Raw genomic sequence first — 23,854 nt, 5'->3', positions numbered from 1 at the left:
GCCCTGGGTGTTCCAGCCATTTGGGGAGTGAACCAGCAGATGGAAGATATCTCTCTATCTCTCTCTCTCTCTCTCTCTCTCTCTCTCTCTCCCTGTTATTCTGCCTTTAAAATACCTAAATAAACAAGTAAGTCTTAAAAATACCAAGTCATCACAAATGTTTCTGATAGTCTCCATTCCTTGCCTACTTTGGAAGCACACACATACACACACACAAATGTGTGCACACATCCCTCAGGGCACACGCGTACACGTGAGTATGCAGGCACACACACTTCCAGGCACAGCCTGGCACACACGCACAGACAGCTCTGAATAGCCAAGCAGAGGCCCTTGGGGAGAATGGTTGCCTGGCCAGTCTCTTCATTCCAGACCCTCGGGCATCCCACCCCAGACCACAGCACACAGAGGGGCTGGACCTGAACGATTTGATAGAAGAGGGCCCCCCGTGCAGGGACTGGCTCAGACACGCGATTCTAGAAACGGCCAATGACACTTGACAAGGACAGAAAGTCAGCAACACTCCTCATCTTACTGCTTGCTGATTTTATTTCTTGCAGGGAACTGTGAAAGCAGATGGGCTGGCAAACCCCACCCTCAGCAAGGGAAGACAGAGGTGGGGGTGGGGCTGAGGGCATGAGGGCGGGGCTGAGGATGGGGGGGATGCTGAGGACTGGGAGGGCCTGAGGCTGAATCGGCAGCAGCCAGGCAGAGCCATCTTCTTCCTGGGCTTTACTTCCTAAGGAAGGCGCAGGCTTCCAGGAGCGCTGTGGGACACAACAGAGCAGTGGAGTCAGAAGCTCATTTCTTTTTTTCATCAGCAAGTCAGTTTTGCACATCAATACATCACAAAGATTTATTAACAACATAAACAGTTCCCTCCGCCCTTCCCCACGAGAGTCAGTGCTGGCCACACTGAGCCTCCCTGCACACACACACACACACACACACACACACAGATCCACCTGGCCCTGCTCTGGCCTCGGGCACGACCACCCAGCCGACCCGTGTCTGATGGGATGTAGCATCAGCCTCTCAGCTCCAGGGATCATCAGCGATCCCGTAACTCCTTCCGGAATGTGAGTGGTTAACGGCATCTCCCATCTTCACCCGATCCTCTCGGCAACTCTGCTCATCTACGCCTTCGTGCATTTGCTCACACACACTTGCTGAGCCCTGGGAGTCCCTGCACTCGTGTCTGAGGACACAGCACAGGCCGGGCCTGCCTTCCAGGGGCCCTGGGCTCTGCAGCGGGCTCCAGCCACAGCTCTCCAAGTGGGGTCCTCTCCTGCCTCACGCTGAGCCGAGATGCTGATGAGCGCATCACAGGGCACCGGCGCCATCGGAGGCCTTGCCGGGTGGTGGTGGTGGGCTGTCCTGTGCATTGTGCAGCGGCAGCTCTGGCTCAACTCAGAAATTCCAGCAGCACCTCTAAGTTGTGAGAATCGGCATGGCTCCTTGGGAACTCCGTGCCCAGCCCTGGACCAAGAGCAGCCCCGGGCCTGGGGGTCCCTGGGTGAGGGTCCGCGAGCCCGGGTGAGGGGCCACAGACCCCGGGCAGTCTGTGTGTGCTGCAATGTGGGCATCCTCACCAGGGGCCTTACCACGCTCTGCGGATCATTTAATCTAAGGATTAAACGACTGCCAATTGCTCCTCCTCGCTGTCTTTCCCTACACCTGCTCTCCTTGACGGTGGGCGTCCTCCCTGGTAACTGCCCCAAAGCCAGATGCTGTCATTTCTCACTGTGTTTGTGAGTGCACCTGCTCCACTCCACTGAATAAACCGGAACCGATGTCATTATCAGCTTGACACAACCTTAGCCTAGTAACACACTGCTTGGTTTTATTCTCCAATTCTTTCACCTGGCCAGTGAGATTGTAACTTCCTGGGGTAGAGAGATCCGACAGTGCCTCAACACTGGAACGCCCGGCTTCATTCCCGGGTGGCCCTCGGATCTCCTCATCCACCCGTGGTGGCTCCTCAGCGATGCCCCCTGGGTCCACTTACGAGAGCTTGAGCAGCGTCTCAGATGACCGATGGCCGCCACATACTGGGGTCCCAAATATTTTTCATACGTTGTTCTGCCTTGGAGCCTGGCCAGACACTCCGTGTTGTCATTGAACAGAAGGTTTGGGGAATCGGACTTGAACAAGCAGAACTCTCCCAGGCACCTGGCTCCATTCTTTCCAAACTTAGCCTGTGTGGAAAGGGCGGATGCTAAGAACGTAGCCGAGGCAAACAGAGGAGAGCGTGGGCTGGCGGAGGCCAAGGGCCTTTCTCTCAGCCAGTACCAGCCTGGCGATGACCGTGGGGCAGAGGAGCCAAGTGCCGGAGTCGCCCACTGCCCTGGTGACTGTTCCCCTGCCGTGCTCCTGGGGACAGGCCCAGGCTCCACACTGCTGCTGGTCTCACCTCCCACCATCCGCCCCCCCCCCCCCTCTAAAATTGTGACCTCTCTGCACAGACCTTCTTCCGGGTAACTGGGTGACCACTGACGATTTGTGAGATCTGCCCCAGAAGTTGACCACCTGGGACATTCTCACAGGCCAGCCTCCCCAGGGAGGCCACGTGCACGGGGAAACCAGGCTCTGCCACAAAGCAGGAGGTAGCCCCGGGCCGGTCACTCAGGCTCCCTTAGCCACGTCTGCTGTATATCCAGGACCCCGGTGTGGGTGAGCCAGGAGACCAAACACTGTGGTGATGGCACCTCACTTCCCAGCACCGGCAGTCATGGTAAGGGCTCGGCCAAGGACCAGTTACTGTGCCCACTGTCGCCACCCCAGGGCTGCTGGCTCATCAAGCACACCTGTGTGGCGTTTCCACACAGACAGAAGTCCTAACAGCAGATCCAAGATTTGAAGAACATTTTAGGATTTTTTCCCCACCACACTCCCAGAGAGTGCTCAAAATCTATGGAGCAAGTCCCGGCTGTCTCGTTGTTGGGCCTTGTCCAGAACACATTCAGGCTGCCCAGGCCCAGGGAACAGCTTCAGAGTAAACCACTCTGACCGGAAGCTGTGCCTGCAGGACTCAGCCACCTCCCCGTTTGCCTAATAACAGCAGAAGGGAAAGGCCAGGCCCCTCTGCGAGGACTCGTCCAGGGGCGCAGAGATCCCAAGTGGAAGTGAAGGCAGCCCGGGAGAGCGCACACTCAGAGGCTCCCAGTTCCCGCCGGGACGCTGGGCAGGGCCACCGCTCCGTGCTGCCCCCACCTAGCCAGGGCCCACGCAGGGACGAAAGCGCGCGAGGCCAGGACGGCGATACCTGCTGTTCCAGCAGCACCTGCTCCAGGCGCTCCACCTTGTCCTTGCGCGACACCACCGCGTGGCTGGGGGCCATGGCCAGGTGGCAGTTCTTGGCCTCGGCCACAGGCCGCCGGGTGCCGTCCAGGCACAGCAGCTCAAAATCCTCCTGTTTCAAGTGCCTGGCCCAGGGCTCCGGGTTCTTCCCTGGTAAGAGAAAGCAACATCAGCACCGAGCGCCCTGCTTGGTCGGGGGTCTTTGCTGGGTGGAGGGAATCATCCCACTGGCTGCTCAAAATGGAAATAAAATGCCCCAAATCGCCCCCATGTGTAGCAGGTGGCGGAGCGATCTAGAATTGGGTCTCTTTTTTGTTTTCTGGAGGACAGAGTGAAGGTTCAGACCCTGGTTGGTAGATGCCTCCTGTCATCTGTACCAGCCCATGATTTTGTCCCCGCCAGGAAAGCAGTGGAAGATGGCCCAAGTCCTTTGGCCCCTGCACCCGCGTGGGAGACCTGGAAGAAGCTCCTGGTTCCTGACTTTGGACCAGCACAGCAAAAGAAAAATGTCAGGCCACCTTCCAACTGCAAATCTGAACACCAGGATGTGCTATGACGCAGAAACACTGCTCTGTGCCCCTACCGTTGGTGTTCTGCAAGACAGTGACAGCTTTTATGAATGCAACATCTCCAGCATTTTCAGCCAGGCATCTAGAATGTTCCAGAAAATAAACACACCATCAGATAATAGAAACTATTAGAATTTTCATAAATATTTGTAATATACATCACAAATACCATACAAGATAAAATATTTCCAGGAATTCAGAGTTTTAACATAGCAGATTAAACAGAAATGTCCACTTTCTGCCCTTTTAAAATCCTAATAAAATTATATTAATGAGAATTTTTTTTAATAGCCGCACACCCAAGAAAGAAAGAGAAAGAGGAGATGACAGTGACAATGTTCAGAAGTTAAAGAACAAACGGACGAGCCGGACCTGACCCCACAGAGCCGAGAAAGCCATCGCCCAGGCTGGAGGTGGCGGAAGCCCGGAAGCGAGCCACTTGTACTGTGGGCAGTAGCGCAGCACGGCGCAGCAGTCAGAGGCCGGAGCCCGTGTGAGGCGCAGGGCAGGTGCCCTGGCGTCCCGCTCACGCGGAAAGTGCACAGCGCCATTTTGTGGGATCTGAGCCACACTGTCAGCTGAGAGCTCAGTAGCTGAGGGCAGAGGCGCAGCACTGAGAACCGAGGGGACTGAAAACTCTGTGTCCCGCAAAGTCGCAGCAGAGCCTCTGTCCCCGCTCAGCTATGGAAGGCCGGGCGCCACGGCAATGCCCCCCCAGCTGCAGACCACAGGATGCTGTCTCTGGGGAATGTGCAACTGAGGAAATACCCTTGATCCTTGGACACCCGCAGTGAAATGACTCAAACCGAGCGAGGCCAAGCGCTCGCCAAGAGCTGGCAGCTGACACGGAGCCGAGAAGCAGCGCCAGGGCTTCGCTGTGGCTGGCAGGGCCCCCCCGCGATGCGGACCAGCAGCGCGAGGTGATCAGGTACTGGAGGGAGACCCTCAGACGCGGAGAGCAAGACCACTACGACCACTACACAGAAAGCGTACAGAGACCACACAGGGAAGAAAACTGAAACTCTTTTCCAAGATTGCAATTAACGCCATCAAAGAAAGCACAGCATTTGTAAAGTAAGGCCAGAAAACTCCAAAACAGGACACTCAGAACACAAAACATTATTTGAAAGTAAAAAAAAAAAAATCATAAATTCATTTAAATGATATTTAGAGTATTAAACTCAGCAAACATCCCAGAAACCAGAAGATAAAGAGCAGATAATTTAAAAGATGATTCTTCAAGACGGTCCACAACTGAAGAATCAAAATATAAACAGAAAGCAGAGAAAAGAATAGAAATTCAAAATAAAAATTCTCAAAACTGCTCCACTTCAGTTTCCAGATAAAAAGAACCCACACAACGCCCACTTTAAACTTTCCTGACCCGTGACTCACACATTTTTTTTTTTTTTATTTTTTTTTTATTTTTTTGACAGGCAGAGTGGACAGTGAGAGAGAGAGACAGAGAGAAAGGTCTTCCTTTGCCGTTGGTTCACCCTCCAATGGCCGCCGCGGCCGGCGCGCTGCGGCCGGCGCACCGCGCTGATCCGATGGCAGGAGCCAGGAGCCAGGTGCTTTTCCTGGTCTCCCATGGGGTGCAGGGCCCAAGCACCTGGGCCATCCTCCACTGCACTCCCTGGCCACAGCAGAGGGCTGGCCTGGAAGAGGGGCAACCGGGACAGAATCCGGCGCCCCGACCGGGACTAGAACCCGGTGTGCCGGCGCCGCTAGGCGGAGGATTAGCCTAGTGAGCCGCGGCGCCGGCCGTGACTCACACATTTGATGGAGGCCTCTTCTAGTTAGCTTTTAAGATTTTCAATACGCAACATTCTCTATCTTTTTATCTTTCTAGGCTAGACCCGGATTTTTGATTTCAAATATCTTCCATTTCACCAATTCACTTTCTAGCTGTCTGATCTGTGAAACTTATCAAATACATGGTTAATTTCAATTGCTGTATTGTTTTTCCTTTCTAAAAGTTCTGGTTTTTTTTCCTTCTTAAAAACGCTAATTATTTGCTTTGGTAACTTCTTTCTGCTGTGTGTCTGGTCAGTAGCGTCATGATTACTCTGCCCTGCCATTGCATCAAACAGTATTTCTGAGCTGTCCTTGTGGACCAGCCCAGAGATGGTGACCTCAAGAAGGTTCCTAAAGAGACAGACTGCGACCAACTAAAAATAAGCTATCGACGAGTTAAGAATTTCTGGATCATCCCGGGAGACACAGTGTGAACTGGAAATCCACGCGAGAACGCGCGTGCTTTCCGCTTCTCCGGGACGGCCCCCCTCCCTGTTGGCCTCAACACCCAGGCAACGTGAAGCCCTGGGGGTGGAGGTGGACGGAGTTCTGGTTCCCTCTGAACCAAAGGGTGCCCACAGCCCTTGGGTGCGGTGTATCAGAGCAGGTGTCGTCAGTACAAAGTGGCCTCCCCTCACTCTGACCCCTACGTCCCGTTGGATCTTCCTTTGACCACACCCTGTACCATGCCAGTTATTCGACGCCTCCGAGAACAAACGCGTGCGAAGGCGTCGTGTGCACGTAAGCCAGCAGCTTTGCTTATTTTCAGTGACAGAACTGAACAAAGTAGCCTAAAGCTGTCATTTCCCACAAGCAGAAATTCTGTCCGAACCCCGGGGAAAACGTTTTCCAACACAGACGCAGTCACTCGGCCAAGCCATGAATCATCGCAAAGGGAGGATAAAGATGTTTTCCAACTCAGCGCTCCAAAGCCAGCGACTCCCATTCGCCACTTCTCAAGCAGCTGTGGGGGCTGTGCCCTGTTCCAACAGAACCAAGAAAGCAGAGGGCGCAGGATCCGGGAAACAGGCTGCATGAGGTGAAACAAGACAGAGGGAGCCCCCGGAGGCCGGTCGCGGGGAACACCAGGGCCATGCAGGACAGGTGGCCTAGAGCACACCCCTCAAGGACCGCAAGGGACCAAAGGCCTTCACGGCCAATGAGGATGCTAAGATGGCCCCCAGTGCCTGTGAGCGCAGACTGGTACCTGAGCGGCAGGCCGTTTGGAGGGGAATTAGTGAATTCACAATTTGGAGATGAATTAGTGAATTCTGTTCCAAGCAGAGAACGTTTTAAAAATTCAGACACCCACGAGCTGCAGAGTAAGTAAAAAGTCTATGCCATAAGGGAAACACAGTCCTATCGTGCCACATCCGTAATCTGAGAATAGCGTTGGCAATGTACGTGACCACTGTGTGTGGTGTGGCCTGGAGGAGGCACAGGGGGCAGGAGGGAGCAGAGGGCCACAGCCAAAGTGAACAGAAAACAGCTGGGAGTCAAAAATCAAGAACCAGCATATGGGGTGTCAGAAATACAGGGGTACATGAGACTTCCGGTTCCAGTGTGCAGCTACTTTGTTATAGATTTCCCCCAGCACATTTGAATAAGACAAAGCAGCGTCTTCTAGCACAACAGAAAAGTCTAAGTGTCTCCAGGGAAAAAAATGCCTCGCTGCGGGTCTAAGACAGGACCCACAGAACGGGGCAGTTTGCCACTGTCATTCTCAGGTACACAGCGCCATCTGGTGGAGGAAGCTACCCCTGGCAACTGGAGGAGAATGGATTGGGAAAACCTGAGCCCTACACAGCCCCTGAGCCACCTCGCTGAGAAGCAAGGCCCAGCTGCCAGCAGCTGCCAGGGCAGGCTGTGGGCAGTCATTACTGTTTGCTATGATCTTCCACTTCACCACTGGAGAGCAACACTGCCAGACTGCTTTCTCTTTGCCACGTCTAAGGCCAATGTCAAAGATGCACATGAAAACGTCCCGCACTGGTGACCTAGGAGACCAGAAGGGGCCATGGCTACAGGAAGCTGACTTGTAGAAAGCACTTAGGGCACCACAGACCCTGCCCGTTCGATTCCAACCGTGAGGCCAGGCCGCCGAGGCCCACAGCAGGTGAACAGCTCAGGCCTCTGCAGGGGGGAGGTGAGTCGGCCCCGTGCCAGGCTCCACTCTCTGCGGTGGTGGCTGTGATGCGCCCCCCACCCCAGGTGGTGCTGCCCACTTGCCAACCCACAGGGTGACCTCACCGGCCACACGCGGCTGAAGGACCAGGGACACAGCCCTCTCCTGGCGGTGCCGGGCCACATGCTCACCTGAAAGCGCCGTTGTAGCCGTAATACCTCTCGTTGCCGTTGGGCACACACTTCTCCTCGCCCCTCTCGTTACCAACACACAGAGCGCAGAGTCTGGATCTCGGGTCAGAGCCAGGGGCACAGCTCTGACTGAAGAATTCATCTGGAGAGAGAAGCGTGGGAAGTCAGCCCTCGCGACCTGAGTCGGCGCACGCGGCCTGGACCCGATGGCTGACACAGCCCTGTGGTTGGGCCCCAGCCAGGGAGAACGGAGCGCGAGTGTCGGATGCCAGCCTCCTGGCGACTCCCTTGTACCCCTTCTCCTTCCTTTCCTCATCTTGCACACGGAACACAGAAGCAGGGACCAGCTCCGCGGCGGCTGGGATGGGAGCCCGAGGTGCCCTTGAGCGTGGAATCCATCCAGGGCAGTATGTCGTCACCAGCTAGCTCAGGACAACCAGCTCTGGACTGCACGCACGTGACAGGGAAATAAACGCCGGCTTGTTTAGGGGCAGCTGACCCTACTCTAACTCGTGTGATCTCACCCCAGCAAAGAGGGAGTGCAGAGGTAACAAGAAAGGCCTGCCCCACTGAGCTCCTGTCACCCATTGTCACCCTTTAGTCCCTGCCCTGGAATAGCCGCTCTATGCTAACCTTGGGAAAGGCTGGGGAGCTTCCCGCCCCTACAGCCTGGAGTCCCCTGTGGGCACTGGGGGAGGGGCAGCATCCCATAAAAGCCCCATCCACCCATGCAGGACAACCCTGCCCCAGGAGACGTCTGCAGGAGAGAGCTGCAACAGCAATGTGCTGTACTCCTCACACCCCCAGCCCACAGCTTACGTTGAGTCGGCGGGAAGAGGGCTCCCAAGTTAGGCTGAGTCAGCCCCCTTCAGGTCTGATTCGGGGTCTCATGCAGTGCAGAGCAAGGAGTCAGCTCTGTTAGTAACAGAGCTCACCTCTCAGGAGGCAGGCAGGTGCCTCCCCGGAGCCGGGAAGCTGCCTATGGGGGATTTGGAACCAGAGCTCCAAGAGGCAGGGAGAATCCTGCACCCGTTCCTAGGGTACAGGAAACGGGCTGAGAGCCCAAGGTCTCGTCTTGGAGGGGGTGAATGGACCTTGAACAGCCCTGGGTGGGAATCTCCCAGGTCAGCCGTGACTTCTACCCAGACTCACAGCCCACAGGCAACCTGCCAATTCCCTCCACTCCCTTCCCTGGACTTCCACAGCACCACACCCCCACCCCCCGCCCCGGGGTGCCCGTTCACAGCATCTGCGGCACACCTTACCGAACCTGCAGGAGCCTGTCTGGTTGAAGAGCAAGCCCACAGGGATGTTCCAGCCCGCGGTCCTGCCCACGGCCGTATGGCAGGACTTCCTGCCCCTCAGAGAGTTCCAGGTGATGTCAGGGTCAGATTTCCTCACCACCGCCACGGCAAGATACCCTGGCACAGCGCATGACAGACAAGCAAGGCTGAGTGTCCGGGAGCCAGACCCAGGCCAAGAAGCACCACGGGGCAGCCACACCCCAGGTGACCAGCCCTGGCTCTGTAGACTGTAAAAAGCCTAAGCTGTCGCCCCTATACTCGGATTGCATGGATCTGAGCTATGAAATAAAATCCTAAGAAAAGCTGATCTTTGGGGCTGGCACTGTGGCACAGCAGGTAAAGCTGCTGCCTTGTGAAGCCAGCATCCCATATCGGTGCCAGTTCAAGTCCCAGCTGCTCCGCTTCCAATCCAACTCCCTGCTAATGCACCTGAGAAAGGAGCGGAAGATGGCCCAAGTGCTTGGGGCCCTGCACCCACGTGGGAAACCCAGAAGAAGCTCCTGGCTTCAGCCTGGCCCAGCCCCGGCCATTGCAGCCATCTGGGGAGTGAACCAGTGGATGGAAAATCTTTCTCTCTCTAATTCTGACTTACAAATAAATAAATAAATTTTTTAAAAAATCAAAGAAAAGCAGATCCTTTAGTGATGGCCGGGAAGTGTCCCTGGCAGCCACACAGTGCCTGTGCTGCAAACCAGCAACTCCCCTTCACCTGCCAGCTACAAACACAACAAGCACCCAGCGGCAGGTGGGACCCACCGTGCACAGAGCAAGCACAGTGACAGCCACCAGCCCAATGGCGGTGGATGCAGGCCCGCCCTGTGCTCAGTCCAACCCAGCCCTGCACTGAGGGGACTTCACGTGGGTTCTGTCCAGGGAGAGAGGCACCCGACAACAGCCCCTGGGGGCAAGCACTGCACCCCTTCTAAAGAGCGGCCACCAGCAGCCCGGAGCACCTGATTTGGCGCAAGAGCCCAGGTTCAAAGCCGAGGTCTACCACAATATCACACGTGGCTGTGACTGAGATCCTGGGCGCTGGGGGAACCCGCTGGGCCGCTGCTTCCACATCCACAAAAGATGGGAGTGACGCCCCTCCTCCTACATGGTCAGGACACAGTGAGGAACTATGCAAAAGTTCTCTGCCGAACGGTAAAGTTCACACAAGCATCGATTCTGATTATTCCTCGATGAATTACTTGTATTTCTAAAAGTACTTACGGCTCCTACAGTTGCATCTCTTTCTGTAAGTTTTTCTAAGTTCTATTTATTTTCATTTTATTTGAGAGAGATGGTGACTGACCTCCCACCCACTGGTTCATTCTCCCCAATGTCTGCAACACCCAAGGCTGCACCAGGCCAAAGCCAGGAGTCCTGAACTCAGTCCAGGTCTCCCAGGCAAGTGGCAAGGCCCAAGCACTTGGGCCATCACCTGCTGCCCCCCAGGAAGCTGGACTGGAAGCGGAGTATCCAGGACTCTAATCAGGTGCCCTGGTGTGGGATGTGGACGCCACAAGCAGTGACCTAACTTCTCCACCAAATGCCCACCCCACCTGTGAGTGTTTTAAAGTCCCCACCACCTCCTCCTTCAACAAGAACGTGACCCTGAAAGTGACCAATTCCAACTCACCTTCCGATCGTCTGTTCACACAGTCAGAGCTGACACCTTCTCGGGATACTGAAAGAATGAATTCAAGCAAAACATCATCACTCAGATTTATTAAGAAGCCATGAACTTGAATTTCAATGACGCTGAATCAAATCCAAGGAGACTGTCCCAGCAGTTCCATGCAAAATAAATGAATCTATCAGAGTGTTTCAAAAAGCTCATGAAAATACTTATTATCGTTCGATTCAACTGTTTGAACTTTTTTGATGTACCCTCATAGGTGTTCACCGGCTGGAAATTACTCAAATACCCGGCCACACCCTGATGGAAGGAAAAGGTTGGCAGAGTCCCAGGGTAGGATGATCTACAACAAAGGGGTTGAGTTGTCTCCAACTGCACATGTGGGTGGAGACCCCCAGCAGACAAGCGAGCCAGAGAAACCAGACCCTAACAAAAAACATGCTGTGAGACTCCTCTCACGGCACGTCTCAAAGCAGGCAGAGCCGATCCTGCACTGTTGAAGTCGGGAGGGGCAGTATCCCAGCAGGACGCCAGGGCACTTCTGAGACCTGCTGTGTCTTCATCTGGGCATCAGTGCACGGGGACGTGCGGTCTGTGAGATGTCTGGGCAACACCGCCCCTTCTGCTGACTGCTCTGCTGGAATGTGTCATCTGTCCATCGTAACTCCTCCACCCGGATCCACCCAGCGGGTTCCTCCTCCCGACCGCCATCCCGTGAGCCAGAGGAAATCAACCCCAGCGGTCACTAAGTGCACTCACTTGAATTCTCCGCCAGGACGGGCACCAGCCCACACTTGCCCGCGGTGTAGATGTATCCTCCATCCAAACTCATGGCGTCAGCGTCTCCCTTCTGCAGAGACAAAGCAGGTCACCGCGCGGCAGCGAGGCTCTCTCCTGCTCTGCCCGTCTCTCCAGAGCTGGCGGGCCACCTGCTGTCCCGGTGCAGCAGGACCCAAAGGAAACACCACGTCCACTGCCGACCCTCTGCCGGCCCCCCTTGCTGTCTGCTTTCTGTCCGTTCAATTGAAAAGAGTACAGGTTGCCTTAACTATGTCCTCAAGGACTCAGGACAGCTCCCACTGAGGGGACAAAGGGGGACAGCTGGCTGCTCGAGGCTCAGCCTGCTGCCACCACACTCAGCGAGCCGCGTGGAAGTCATCGCACACCGGGCTCCCTCCCCTGTGAACGAGCCCCCTCCCCACACAGGGGCGTGGTCTCACCAAGCCCAGAAAACTCCCTCTGCAGCCCAGTAATCCTTTCTTCACAATTATATTAAAAATGACTGGAGATGTGGCCAAAGATTGCCATTCAAAAATGCACATCGCGGGGTTATGGATAATAGCAAAGTCGGGGGCTGGAGAACGGGGTCTTGGCTGCACTGAGCCATGTCCACGAAGAAGCTATCTTGAAGCCACTTAGTAATACGTGGTTGCCAAGAATAAGGATTCACGTGGGAAGATGCCCATGACGCACACGCCCGGCAGAAGCTACCGAACTGACGCAAGCCAGCGTCACTGTGTGCCTGACCCGGGACACGCAGGGAAATCCTGGCCTGGATAACAATTGAAACGTGGCTGCCTCTGGGTGCAGTCCCACATGGATGGGGGTGGGGAGTGGGGTGCAATACCAGATCCTTTTCCAGTTCTCCAAATGGCCCTGAATCATAGGAGTGCAAAGCTCAACTTAAAACTGCACCTGTCATCACCAAGCTGGCTCCCCCTGAGCACACCGCTCCAGGCCGGTCCGGCTTCCTCACACCCCGCCGTGGCCTCTGGGACCCCCCAACTCCACTTTGAGCAGGAGCCCATGACCTGGGTGGTCTCAGGAGCACCCGGCCCCGAATCTGGCCACCACGTACCCTGCACAGGCCACCTACCAGGATGAGGGCGATGCAGTCCTCCGTGGTGGGTGCCACGGCACAGGCCACGCTGCCCTGGCTCAGGCGGCTCCACTGGCTGCACTTGTGCTGCTCCTTGCTGCCCACGGCGCACCACACGACCAGGGACTGCCGGGCTGCCACGGCCATCTCCGCTGCCGAGGGATGATGCAGGTCGGCAGGGGCCCCGAGCCCCGCCAGGGACCCGGGTCCCTCATCATGGAAGCCCAGGCTCCCAGGCAAGCCTTCCCTTGGTTGGGGGTAACCCATGCTGGCTCCTCACCAGCCTCTCCTGGCCTGTGGCTCCCTTTGTTACAAATTCCCATTCCTTTGGGTTCTTTCCCTGGCTTGCAACCCCACCCAGTATCACTCCTTAATGTAACAAGGAGCCTAGCACCTGTCTCTTGAGGCCAAAGCCCAGTGACACAGAAAGCAGTGTCCACCGCAGGAGATGGCCTGGGGGAGCTGGACCCATCCTAAGGCCTCAAGTCTCCATCATGAACCACAGCGCAGTCCCTGCTCCACCCTGACCCCCGCCAAGCCCCACGGCGCTGTCTGCAGCCAGGTTCAGGGCCCCGCCCAGGGGCACGCACCACCAGCCTCTCACTCCCTCTGGATTCCCACTCGATTTCCCACTCAACAGAGGCCAAACTGATTTTTCTATCAGGGCTGGGAACGCACACAGGTGCATACCGAAGCAGTCTCTGGCTGGGACGCTCTTTGCGAGACCCCTCCCCCAACTGCCTCGACTTGGGCAACAGAAGACACTCACAGCCACATCAGGCCTGCCCTGGTGTAGCCCCCACAGTGGCGAGAAGACACAGACAGTCGTGTGCCCACCCCAGAGCGGGCCTCGCTCACCACACTCGGCGGTGCCACCAGGGACCCTGCCTGCCGCCCACTTACTTTTCCCCAGGTTCTGGATGGCAGTGACGTAGCTGTAGCCAAGGTACAGCCCAGCGTCTATCTTCTCGGGGACCCTCAGGAACCCGATGGCGGAGTCCTTGAACAGCAGGTCCTTCTGCCCTGCAGGGGAGCCGAAGAGCTGGAACGACTTCGACTTGTTCTTCCCAAACCTTTCCTGATTATGGAAAAAGAGAAGGGCGGTGTTGCTCGTGAACAGGGCATCCTTGGGATGATTCGAACTGAGGGCGGGAACCTTGGCAGACACCTGCCAAGCTCAGGTGTGCCGAGCTCAGCTTCAGCTTGGGCTCTGGAACATTGCTGCGACCAGGCCCCCTAGGGTCCTAGGAGCTGGCTGCTGCCCCCTGCTTCTGCAGCAGCCCCTAAGGTACTGTCTTGGCAATGCCAGAGGGGTCGTCCCTGTAGCTGCTGTCCAGGGTATGGCCCAGGCAAGCAGCCGGACTAATAAGACAATCATCTGCCATGAGGCTGTGGGACTTCTTGGGTGACAGCAGGTGTGGAGGACAGGGGCAGGGTGGTACCTGCGCCTGGCGAAGAAACTCCCAGATGGCATCTTCCCTGCCATTGACACTGCGGGCCACAACAGCGTGGGAAGGCACTCGGGCCAGGTGGCACCGCTCGTACTGGTCCACTGGCCTCCGGGTGTTGTCCAGGCAGAGCAGTTCGAACGCGTCCCTTGCGGCCTTGTCCGGCAGGTCCTCTGGGGGCCAGAGAGGTGGCAGGGGACTCAGGAGAACCGCTCTTGGCAGCACCCATGAGCTCCCCTTCTCACCGTAGAGCCTGAGCTGCCGGAGGCGTCCCACCCAGGTAGTGAGCTACCCCCAGAACTCCCAGAAAAGGAAGCACAGTGGCCAGCCAGCCTCAGCCAGCTGAGGGGTGACCACTGGGCCAATCACCCCCGGGTGCATCTGCTGCCTGGTGAGCGAGGGAGAATGAACCCCATGTGTGTCCCAGGCAGCTCTGCAGAGGGTGGCAGCCAGTGGGTGCTGCCCCACCCACGTCTCCACAGAGAGTACCAATGACAAAAGTGTTAGGGCAGAAAACACAGCCAAGTCACCTCCCAGCACTGGGTCTATCAAAAGAAGGGAAAAGAATGTTTATGTAAGTGAATCCAGCCAGAGTTTGGAAATGTTCACCAATGTTAATCTATATAAAGTGCTTCAGAATATATAGTAATATAATAATCTCTTATTAGGGTGACCTTGATGTCAAAATCAGAGGAAGAAGAGGGAAATTCCTGAGCCTGTTTTACTTATGACCAGAAATGCCAAACTCCCATATTTGTAAGATTGTTATTACATATTAGCTAACTCAATCTAATGGTATTTTTTTTTCTTTGACATGCAGAGTTAGACAGTGAGAGAGACAGAGAGAAAGATCTTCCTTCTGCTGGTTCACCCCCCAAATGGCTGCCATGCTGTGCTGACCCGAAGGCAGGAGCCAGGTGCTTCTCTTGGTCTCCCATGGGGTGCAGGGCCCAAGCACTTGGGCCATCCTCCACTGCACTGCCGGGCCACAGCAGAAAGCTGGCCTGGAAGAGGAGCAACCGGGACAGAATCCGGCGCCCCAACCGGGACTAGAACCTGGAGTACCAGCGCCGCAGGCGGAGAATTAGCCTAGTGAGCTGCGGCGCCGGCCAATCTAATGGTATTTTAAGACATTTATAAATCAGGATTAAGGTTTATTGGTTTACTCCGTTAACTGAAGAATGACGGAATGTGGGAATCACCACACTGATGGAGTAAGGAGGAACACTGTGGATCCTCTCCACCTTGGCAGGTGCAGAAAAAGCAGGTGTGTGCTCAGCATCTATCTGTGTGGTGTTTTCTTTTGTTTCAGAAAAATAGTAATTTAGGGTGTTTGGTAAAATTATTGAACTGAATAAATTCCATTGATTGAAATGTCTACAGCAAAATCCACCAAAGGAAGAAAACTGGTGGCGGGTACTTGGCACCTTGGTTCGGCTGTCACCTGGGACGCCCACAGTCCTCATCCGAGTTCTGTGCTGGCGTCCCGGCTCCACTCTCCACCCCAGCCTCCGACCACGTGCACCCGAGAGGCAGCAGGTGATAGCTCGAGTGCTTGAGTCCCTGCCACCCACTGGGGGACCCAGACTGTGTTCCTGGCCCCTGGCTCAGGCCTGGCCAGACCCAGCTACTGCAGGCGACTGGGGAGTGAAATAGCAGATGAGAGAGCTCTCCCTGCATCCATTTGTTTTTCTCTGCCTGTGTCTCCCATTACGTTATAATCTGTAAATTACATTAGAAATTGTTCATGGATCAATTTAAATTCAATATGATTCCAATCAAAATTAAAGTGTGAATCCTTTCAATAAAATAATTCTAAATTTTTAACCAAGAAAGTTGAAAAGCAACACCAAAGTGAGAGAAAGAGTTTTCTCTGTCCAGAAAGTGAAATCTCACTCCAGCCAGGATAATGAACAAAAAAATGCAAATATATCAATGGAACAGAACACTTCAGAAACTGATCCCCACATAAACCAGCTGCACACATCACCCGGAAGTGGTTCAGTTGCTACCACCCAGAAACAGGGCAAAGTGCGAAAGCCAGGTCCACACCTGGCTTGCAAGGTAGGGTTCATACAGACAGGTGTGTGGGCACAGGGTGGAGGGACCTTTAATCTTGACACAGGAAATCCTTATGATTTGGAGTGAACACAGACATCTTTAAAAGACTCCAAAACATAAATTGATTGGGAAAAAATGATGGAGTTGAGCCCATCAATAATAAAGATTTTGGGGCCGGCACTGTGGCATAGCAGTGCTGCCACCTGCAGTACCGGCATCGCATATGGGCGCTGGTTCGTGACCCAGCTGCTCCACTTCCGATTCAGTTCTCTGCTATGGCCTGGGAAAGCAGTGAAAGATAGCCCAAGTCACTGGGCCCCTGTACCGGCATGGGAGACCTGGAAGAAGCTCTTGGCTTCGGATCAGCACAGCTCTGGCCGTTGCAGCCAATTGGAGTGTGAACCAGCAGAGGGAAGACTTCTCTCTCTCTCTCTCTCTCTCTCTCTCCCTCTCCCTCTCCCTCTCCCTCTCTCTCTCTCTGCCTCTCCTTCTCTCTGTGTGTAACTCTGACTTTCAAATAAATATTAAAAAAAAAAATAACCAAGATTTCTGTTCTACAAAGGGTGCTGTGGACAGAATCTTGGCTGAGAAAGAACCTTCCTAATGCCTAAAACAATCAATTATATCAAGAGAGAAAGACTCCTGCTTCACTCAACAAGGCATGAAACAGCAGACAAGGTCATTGTTTATAAAGCCAGAAAGGGAAACCCAAAGGACTGAGCCACTCATGGGATGGCACAGAAATGCAAATTAAACCACGAGGGTATCTATTGCTTCGCAGCCACGATTTAAACCAAAGTAACAGCAACAAAGTCAGAAACCCCCAAGCTGAAGTCAGGAGAAAGTAAGAACAGGTGCAGAGGTGGTGAGAGCCGAGTCTTGGGATGCGGTGGCCTCTCAGTGGGGGTGCGGCTGAGGGTCACACAGCAGGCTGTGCTAGGGAGAAGGGCATCCCCGGGCTGTCGGTCCCAAGGGTGACAGGGCAGGACAAGCTGCTGGACATGTGGCAGGGGACAGCCCTGGGCCACTGGAACCACACAGCTGCCCCAAGCCAGGGACCCAGCTCTAATGCCAAATGCCTCTGGGGAAGCCTGGTTTCCCAGGGGAACGGCTGTGAACACAGAGCCCAGCTACTCAGGCTCCGTTTTGCAAGCCCACATACACCTCTGGGGGATGCATGTGATGCGCCTTGGCGCAGACGTCTCCCCAGAGGGAGAAGGCAGGTGGGAGCTTGGGACATCATTAGAAATAAGAAAGAACACAGAAGAACAGCTGAGCCCTGTGGGGCACTGCGGTTCGCTCCACGGTCAGAATTAGCACGAAAGCAGATCACAGGGGCAGAGCCGTGTTCTTACCAAACACCGTAGTCTCCCTGATGAAAGCCACATCTCCGGCCCCGTCTCTCAGACACCTGTGGAAGCAGAGCGCCCCAGAAGGTGAGCGCCACAGTCCCTCCCTGGCCCTCCTTGTGCCCCACCTGTGGGCCAGCAGCCCTGACCACTCCACTTCCAAGGGCAGCAAGGGTCTATGGGAGGAGGGCTGGGGTGCTAACGGGAGACCCCTGACTTCTTTGAACGAACAGAACTTTGTTCTCTGCAGAGAGCGTTTCGAAGCAGAGAAAGGCGTGGAACCCCAGGCACGGGGCTCTCTCTCGTAAGAATGAGGGAGCTGGGGAGGCCCCCTCTCTGCAGGGTGCCCGAGGCTGCGTGGGAAAGGGGGTACTTGACCTTGGCTGAGAGGGCACCAGGCAGAGCCTACTGTCTGTCTCTGGTTGGGCGGAGGGCCATCAGCCTGGACACTGTGGCTGTCCTGTCCCACACGGACATCTCATGACAAGTCCATGTCTGTGGTTAGGGGAGGGGACAGGAACTAGCAGGAGAAGTCCAAGGCAGCAGAGGAGCAGAGCCAACTTCAAGGTTCTCAGGGAAACAGAAGTGGCCGCCGGACGGCAACTGCCCACCAGGCTGGCGTAGAGGCAGGGGGCCCAGCTGGAGCCAGCGTCTGTAGGACGTGGCCATGCACTCCAGGTCCCCCAGCTCTGAGCTTGGTGGCAGGCTGGGCTCTGTAGCAGGCCTGGGCCCCTGGGTAAGGGCCAGGATGGCTCACCTGAAGGCGCCGGAGTAGCCAAAGTATGGCTCCAGGGAGGAGAAGGCACAGTGGTTTGGGCCCCTCCCTACACACAGCTTGCACAGGTTGGGGAAGCGCTGTCCATCTGCCCCAGGCACACAGCTGCTAGAGAAGAACTCGGCCACAGCTGTGGAGAGCAGACAATGGCTGGAGCGTGAGTCGGCCTGGGTCAAGACATGCCCTCCCCCTAGAATGCATCCCCTGAGGCCCAAGGGAGCCCACTGCAGCCCTGCAGGCGGCCTCCGTGTGAGGACAGCAAGTGCAGATACCCCTGCTGAGAGCAGACCCGCGGCCACTCGGGTCTGCCGGTGCCAAGGGCCCTACCACCACCCAGCTCAAACTGGTTCACCCCACCCCCACCTGGATTCTTCCCCCACGGTCGCCCGTGGGATCCCAAAGTGGCCTGTGCTTGCCCCCAGAGCCCCCGGCCTGAGACTGCCCTCTGTCCCTGGCCAGCTCACCAGCACTAAGGGGCTTGGGGGGCCCCGTCCAGTTCAAGAACGGGCGAAGCGTCCCTATGGGGATGTTCCAGCCAGCAGTCCGGCCAAAGCCCGTGTGGCAGGACTTCCGGCCCCGGAGCTGGTTCAGTTGGAAGCTGCTGCCCTTCCTGGCCACGGCCACAGCATAGTAGTGGGTCTGTGGCTCTGCAGAGAGAATTCAAAGCTCTTAGCCCAGACCAGAAGGAGAACCACCCCACCGCCACCCCCGAACAAACCCCTGGTGGGAAAGGGACAGCAGCAGTGACCTTCACCTGGCCCAGGCAGTCCAGCCACTCCCTTCCCTGACCCACACACCCGTCCACTCAGACTCCACGGGGCCCAGGGCCAAGGCCAAGGCCACCTTTCCACTGGGCTCCCAGGGAGGACTCACTCGCTTCCGTCCCGTAGACCTCCACGGCGACAGGTCGCAGTTTGTAGGGGGCCTGGCTGGCTTGGAACACCAAGCCGCTATCCAGGGTCATGGCATCTGCCTTGCCTCCCTGGAAACAGAGGCCAGAGCGCTCAGGCATTCCCTGCCCGCAGCCTTGTGGAGCAAGTTTTCTGCAGGCTGCTTCGCTCATTTAAAACTGCACGCCCGTCCTCACCGCCCCCCCGAGCCTTGGCTGACTTTATTGGCTGCAGAGGTTATGGTCACACAGATGCGATGTGATTTATTAAATAATCCCTCAGCACGGGCTCCTTCCGACTTTGGGCTCCCAGGGATGCCTTTGCTTTTTCCCTTCTGCCTGTGTTCCTGGAGACAAGCCCACGGGGGCGGAATCGACCAGGCAACGAGCCCGGTGCTCTTCACCACCCCAGCCGCTGCAGCCCGCCCCGACCGTGCACGCGGGCGAAGCACCCACAGCTCAGGTGGTCATTCCACGCACTGTGATTGCTCTAGAAAATGCCGGGGCCAACACATCTCTTAAATCTGATTCCTGAGTTTGCATTCTTTTTAAATTTGTATTCCTTATGAATTCCCTCTCACTAATTGCCCCCCAAGCACAGACTCCTGACCTCAGCTCTTCCTTTGGTCCTCACTAGAGCACCATTTCCTAGGGAAGAGGACTGCTCCCCACTTCCCAGCGCCCAAGCAGCAGCCCCGGGAGGTCGTGGGGAGCACGGTCCATTGTCTCCCGCCGACAGGCGGCGCTCACTCACCGCGATGGCCTGGATGCACCCCAGGGCGGTCGGCTTCCGGATGCAGCTCAGCGGCGGGCCGCCTTGCTTTCTCATGTTCTTCCGCAGCCTGGAGCATTTGGCTGTCTCTGGCGGGGACTTGGTGCACCACCGAACGCTCTTCCTGGGCGCAGCCGGACACAGTCCTGGGAGAAGGGCAAGGAGGCAGCGCTCAGCTGTGCCCGGGGGCGAGACCGCCGCGCCTTCCAAAGGGGCTTTTCAGCCGTTCGCCGCGCTCACGGGGCTGGGATCCTCCGTAGAGGGGACAGCGCACCGGCTTCCTGGCCCTAAGAGCAGGATGATGACCTCTCTACCCTGGTCATGGGATTCTTCCACCTGCTTTGTCCCACAGGAACCAGCAAGGGGTCATTTCTCCAGTTTTACCAGCGTGGAAACTGGCTCTGCAGAAGGCGTGGAGACTTGCACTGAGCGGGCCTCTCCAGCGAGCTGTGGCCATCGGCACCTCCCCAGAGAGCGCTAAGAATGCGGACCCCCACTCCTGGGAGGCCCTGACCTTGAGCTGCAGGTGGGAGGGGAACGGTCAGTCTGGTCCTGGCCAATCCAGCTTCCAGAAGAGAGGGGTGACGGACACCCCAAGAGAGGACTTGGAAGAAGCGGCTGGAGGGCAGGGTCAGAGACACACTGCCACTCCCCGGGGTTGGGACTGCAGGATTATGGTGCTGCTACCCACTGCCTCCCTCCACTGAAGAAGCCCCCAGCCCCAGAAGACCCCCTAATCCAGGGAGAGGCTGCAGGGCTGTGAGCCGGTGGGCTAGGGCCCTATCCTAACCCTTCCTGGCCTTTGGGAAGCACTCAGCAGTGCTGGCCATGCCCTGGGAGACACTCTGCCCCTGTTCCTCCCCAGGCCAGCAGGCGGGACGTCCCCACACCCTGGCCGCTGCCCTGGCAGCCTCCCAGGCTGCAGGCTCAGGGCTGGGCATGCACCAGCACTCACCCAGGACCCCCAGGAACAGCAGGGTGGGGAAGAGGAGCCTCATCTCTGTGTCCTGAGGCGACTTAGCAATGAAGGCTCTGCACCTGCACCTGCCCTACGCCCCTTTATCGGGGGCTTGGTGACCGCAGAGGTTTCGCCCTGCCCTGTTGCCCAATGGGCATCCCCTTCCCTCTCCGCCCTCCTCCCCCCCCCACCACCACCCCAGCCCTGCTGCCAGTTCTGCTTGTTCCTTGAGGCTCAGAAAAGCCCTTGGGGGTGGGGAGGAGGGGGCTGGGTACGTGGCCAGGACTCCACCTCCCCAGAGGAGACCCAGTCCACTCCCCACCTGCAAGTCTGCCCTGCTCTGCCTGCTTGTGGAATGTCCTTTCTCATCCGCTCATCTGCAGCACCCCTGCCTTCTAGAAGCAGGACACAGAGCAGAGGATCTTGACCAGTGGTGCCCTTGACCTGGGACATAGTAAAAGTCATAATTTTAGTAAGTGTCATGAATTTCACATTTGGAGGAAGCTACTTAAGTTCAAAGGTAGAGTCCGGCTTCTGAGACTACATCTGGTGGGTACACTCCCATGATGCACAAGGGCTCGGCGAGAGGCTCCCTCCAGGGCATGGCCACTTGTCCTTGACCAATGACAAACTAAACGCCCACTTCTGCAGGGGTGCCCTGGAGTGGGGTGCCTGGGCACACAGAGAGACAGGCTCAGGACCCCAGGAAGAGCCAGGCAGCCTGTGAGTCTGGATGCAAACTCAGCGCAGGTGACCCAGTGAGCGAGCAAGACACATGGATGCCGAGGGAAACCACAGCCTCCCAGACGGCAGGACTGGCAGGTGGTTTGGCCCATGTATGACTCTCAGAGCTGTGTGTACTAAAAGCCTGGCCTTGACCCTCTGCTTAGACTCCTGGGTACTGAACGGCATCCCCTGGTGCAGAGGGGCAGTGCCCTAGGGAGCCAGCACTGCCTGGGACAGGCCAGCAGCAGGCACCTGGCCTGGAGGAGGGAACCCACCTGAGTCTGAGTGGAGACCTGAGAGGCTGGGGGCTGCTCCGCCCCCACACGTGAACCCTGCCAAGGCCGAGGTGGGGTCTGATCAGGGGTCCTGCATCCCTGGCACAACAGTGCAGTCTGAGATTCGCTGCCAGAATCCCCAGCTGGGTTTGGGGGCAATAAATCCAGGGTCTCTCGTTGTCTGGCAACAGGGTATTGCAACAGTGAAAGTGGCTTTCATCAATAATTGCAATCAGCTCTTACAAAAATCCTGAAGAAATACAAAATTGACAAACTCTCAGGAGTGCTGCAGTACCTCTGTCCCTAAATTAGCAACCAAGCCTTGCCCGTTCACGGTCATAAACAAACTGAGAAATACCACCAACATGCTTCTGTCTGGGAACACAAATTAGAAAGGGCACTGAGTCGGTCAGTCAGAGGCCCCCAGACCTGCTCGTGTGTGTCACAGTGCTGGTGAGGAACACAGCATCTGGGGCTACAACCAAGAGGCTGAACTTCAGGGGTGCCCTGGAGGCATGCCGGGGGTAGGCAGCCTATTTTCCTGCTGTCCCTGCTGGAAATGGCCCAGCCCCAGCTGTTGCAGGTATTTGGGTGTGAACCCGTGAGTGGAGCAAGCCCCTGCCACTCTGCTCAAATCCGGCTTCCCGGAAGGCAGCAGGTGGCAGCTCAAGTGATTCTGTTTCTGCCACTCATGTGGGAGACCCGGATGGAGTTCCCAGCTCTTGGCCTCAGCCTTCCAACCATTGTGGGCATTTGGGAAGTGAACCAGAGGATGGGTGTCCTCTCTCTCTCTCTCTCCTCTCTCTCTGCCTCTCAAATAAATATATCTCTATTTTTTTTGAAAGGAAGAGAGAGAGATCTTCGATCCACTGGTTCACTCCCTCCCAAATGGCCACAATGGTTAGGGCTGCACCAGGCCAAAGCCAGAAGCCAGGAGCTTCATCTGGTCTCCCATGTAGATGCAGGGGCCCAAGGTCCTAGGCCATCTTCTGCTGCTTTCCTAGGTGCGCCAGCAGGGAGCTGAATCGGAAGTAGGGCAGCTATGGCTGAAACTGGTGCCATACGGGCTGCTGGTGTCGCAGGCGGTGGCTTACCCTTATATACAACGCCAGCCCTCAAATAAATATTTTTCAAAAATCAGATGAGAGTACATTATAAACAATAATTAACCAGGAAATTTGGTTCTTTCCATGGCATACAACATATAATACCAGAATTTCAAAAACATAGCCTAGCCATAGGCTGCCTACAAAAAAATTTGCTAAGGGGCTGGTGTTGTGGCACAACAGGTTAAACCACTGCTTGCGGTGCCAGCATCCCACATCTGAGTGCTGGTTCCAGTCCTGGCTGCTCTTACAACATTCTGAAAAATATTTAAGTAACCCACAGAACAGTAGGAAAAACACAACAGTGAAATGTAAAAACAGAAAAAATGAAAATTGGCAGACTTAACACATCAATAACTATATGAAAGATTAATAGCCCAAATACCACAATTAAAGGACTGAGATTAGAGGCCGGCACTGGGGGACGGCGGGTTAAGCCACTGCCTGCGACGCCAACATCCCAGTTCAGACTGCTGATTCGAGTCCAGGCTCACTTTAACACTTTTAGCTCCAGATTAAACCGACTGTGACTTTGTCTCATTTGACTGACAGCAGTTCTGTGCATTGAAACAGGTGGACCGAGGGCTGCCTGCGGTCACACCGTGGTGAGATACAGAGATGGAGCTGGTCACCCTGCTGTCTCTCTGTAGCACCTGGGAACGCTCTGGGAGCTCAGGAGGTGAGGATGAAGGCCCAGGGGTAGGCT

General features: G+C 56.0%; 1 protein-coding gene across 1 annotated transcript; it reads right to left on the bottom strand.

The window, feature by feature from the left end:
- Positions 1 to 531: 531 nt before the first annotated feature.
- On the bottom strand, positions 532 to 21,170 carry LTF (lactotransferrin). Its single transcript, XM_008260521.4, has 17 exons — positions 21,039 to 21,170; positions 20,066 to 20,229; positions 19,296 to 19,404; positions 18,887 to 19,069; positions 18,405 to 18,552; positions 17,654 to 17,709; positions 14,232 to 14,410; positions 13,693 to 13,867; positions 12,787 to 12,941; positions 11,670 to 11,760; positions 10,911 to 10,958; positions 9,248 to 9,403; positions 7,983 to 8,124; positions 3,884 to 3,951; positions 3,266 to 3,450; positions 2,009 to 2,198; positions 532 to 767 (listed from the first exon to the last, which is right to left on the bottom strand). The coding sequence occupies exons 1-17, from the start codon at positions 21,079 to 21,081 to the stop codon at positions 733 to 735; spliced, it is 2,127 nt and encodes a 708-aa protein (XP_008258743.2). The 5' UTR covers positions 21,082 to 21,170; the 3' UTR covers positions 532 to 732.
- Between the last annotated feature and the right edge of the window lie 2,684 nt (positions 21,171 to 23,854).

Source organism: Oryctolagus cuniculus, chromosome 10 (assembly GCF_964237555.1).
Source record: "Oryctolagus cuniculus chromosome 10, mOryCun1.1, whole genome shotgun sequence".
Lineage (NCBI taxonomy): Eukaryota > Metazoa > Chordata > Mammalia > Lagomorpha > Leporidae > Oryctolagus > Oryctolagus cuniculus.
Note: the sequence above shows the minus strand (reverse complement) of the source record. Positions and strands in the feature narration are given on the sequence as shown.